Source organism: Sinocyclocheilus anshuiensis, unplaced genomic scaffold, assembly GCF_001515605.1.
Source record: "Sinocyclocheilus anshuiensis isolate Anshui unplaced genomic scaffold, SAMN03320099.WGS_v1.1 scaffold1473, whole genome shotgun sequence".
NCBI lineage: Eukaryota > Metazoa > Chordata > Actinopteri > Cypriniformes > Cyprinidae > Sinocyclocheilus > Sinocyclocheilus anshuiensis.
In genome coordinates this window covers 812604-815204 of record NW_015548335.1, presented here as the reverse complement: position 1 = coordinate 815204, position 2601 = coordinate 812604, and the positions used below count along the sequence as shown (strand labels likewise).

Here is a 2601-nt window from a genome sequence, read left to right as displayed (position 1 = left end):
TACGCCTTCTTTCTTTGCGTGAACATTTGGGCGGCGTTATGCAAATCTTCCTACATCGTGATGTAGACATGTGGGGGCGTGTTTAAAAAAGGCGTTTTAGGGGGGCGTGGATGAGTCTTAACTTTTATAAAGAATATCTGTTTGGGTTTAAGACTTTAGTCTTAGCAACTTTAGGGATCTTATCTATTCACGAACAGCTTGCAACACTCCAAAGAGAAAGGAAAACTTGAAATAGCATTATATGACCCCTTTAAATATTTTTATACAGGCATCCCAAAGCAAATCATACTTTAATTTGACTTTTAATTTTGCTTGTTTTGACTATTACTATTAAGTTTCCAGGAATAATACTTTTTTATACATCAGAATATTTGTAAATAAAAAACATAAACTAAATTGTGTAACAAGAAATTTGATGGTTAAAAAGCTATATTTGAATCAAAACACAGCGATTACAATTTCTTTTGCATAAAATCTTTATCATTGCAATAGTACGAGAGAGACATTATAACAACTAGATGTTGTGAAGTTTTACAAGGTGAATCCTAGTCTTTTCTTCGACTGTTGAATGTCAGGGGTCTCGTTCAGCTCTTTTATGTTTTGAGTGGTGCCGCTCACATAACTGGGCATCTCAACACACGACTCATCATGGACTAGATAACTTGGTCTAAGTCCACCAAACACGGGCCCTAGACCCCCTCCGATGCCCTCTCTGGCAGCCTTCATGAGCGGGAAGGTGTTTCTCCCTGCCTTCCCAGCTGTTTCGAAGACCTGTTTGGCGTATTTCTGAAACTGGTTTTCCTCCCCAACGATGAGAGCAGTGTTCCTCTCAGCAAAGTCCTTGTCTTCTTTTTTTGTACGGTGATGCCTTGCACGTTTCTCAGCCTTCACAAAAACCCATGTTGCATTTGAAAGAAATCATAGTTAAATGCATAGCATAAAACACATTAAAGGAAAAGTTCACCCAAAGATAGACATTTGCAGAAAAGTTACTCACCCTCAGGCCATCCAAGATGTAGAGAAGTTTGTTATTAATTTGAAACAGATTTGGAGATATTTAGCTTTATATTACTTGCTCACCAGTGGATCCTCTGCAGTGAATGGGTGCCGTCAGAATGAGAGTCCAAACAGCTGATAAAAACATCACAATAATCCACAAGTAATCCACACCACTCCAGTCCATCAGTTAACATCTTGTGAAGCAAAAAGCTGCGTGTTTGTAAGAAACAAAACCATCAATATGGTGTTTTTTTAACTTTAATGTCTATAATTCATAATAACGCTTCCTCCAGTGGAAAAAGTCCATCCCCTGTTGTCCTCTCACATCAAAATCCACAAAATATTTGTTTAGAACTGTTTAGAACTGTTTTTGCTTGTAAATGGTGCTTGATCTGTGCATATTTCTCTCCTGATTCAGACAAGATGGCTTTTTTAATATTAGAGGACTCGTTTTTAGCCGGAAGCAATGATTTGAAGCTAAAACGCCTTGATGGATTTGTTTCTTACAAACATGCAGCTTTTCACTTCACCAGATGTTAACTGATGGACTGGAGTGGTGTGGATTACTTGTGGATTATTGTGATGTTTTTATCAGCTGTTTGGACTCTCATTCTGACGGCACCCATTCACTGCCATTGGTGAGCAAGTGATGTAATGCTACATTTCTCCAAATCTGTTCTGATGAAGAAACAAACTCATGTACATCTTAGATATCCCAGGTGAGTTAATTTTCAGCAAATTTTCATTTTTGTCAAGTCCAGCGAGTGTTCCTTTAAGAGCTATACCCACCATTTCTTGTATATAGATGTCTTGTAGTGTTTTGCCTTCTTCTCTAGCTTTTTGAGCTTGAAGTTCTTTTTTTTTCATGAAGATTTTAGCTGCTTCCATCTTTGCATTCAGCATCTCCAGGGCTTTTCGTTTCTCCTCTTCTGCCTTTCGTTCCTGCTCTTTCCTCTAATACAGGGTTAAAAAAAGTTTATTTCATTGTATGTATTTCAAATTATATACATAAACAGTCTGATGGACGTAAATGCAATATTACTGTGGCAAAACCACTGTAATACATGGCCTCTTGTCACTAGTTGCCTTAGTTTAATCAAATAATCATCTAAATAATCATGCATTCATTACTAGACAAAGCTTTGAAGAGTTAAACCATCTTTATGCACAAATACATTAAGAAGAGGTTATTTACCATGGACTCTCTGTGTGCAGCGATGGAGTTCAACATGGCTGCATGTTTTTCTTCTTTCTCACGCTGTTCTCGAGCCTGTTTGGCCTCATGCTCAGCGACTGCTTTCGCCATGAGCTCTTCCTCATTGCTGATTTGTTGCTGCTTCTGTACTGCTAACTTCTGTATAATAGTCTCTCTGTGTCTCTGGAGCTCTCTAAAGCAAAAAGATGCAAATACAAGCCCAGTGCTGAGTCAAAGCAAACAGTGAAGAGAATTATTCTTTCTCGCCAGGGTTCCCACACTTCACCCACACAATGAATTTTCATGACTTTTTCTTAACCAAGTATATTGTAAAAATGTGTACATCATCCATATGCATGTCAGGTTACAGTCTTTTGAATTTATTAGTATAAGATACTAATATATAT

The 2601-nt window shown here is 37.7% G+C and overlaps 1 protein-coding gene across 1 annotated transcript in view; it reads right to left on the bottom strand.

The window, feature by feature from the left end:
* Positions 1-453: 453 nt before the first annotated feature.
* cfap210 (cilia and flagella associated protein 210) overlaps positions 454-2601 on the bottom strand; it is a 7085-nt gene continuing 4937 nt past the window's right edge. Inside the window, exons 7-9 of the mRNA XM_016444398.1 lie at positions 2195-2387; positions 1789-1953; positions 454-885 (exon numbers count right to left, since the gene is read on the bottom strand). Of these exons, the coding sequence (XP_016299884.1) occupies positions 532-885; positions 1789-1953; positions 2195-2387 (712 nt within the window). The 3' untranslated portion in view covers positions 454-531. The remainder of the gene's footprint in view (positions 886-1788; positions 1954-2194; positions 2388-2601) is intronic.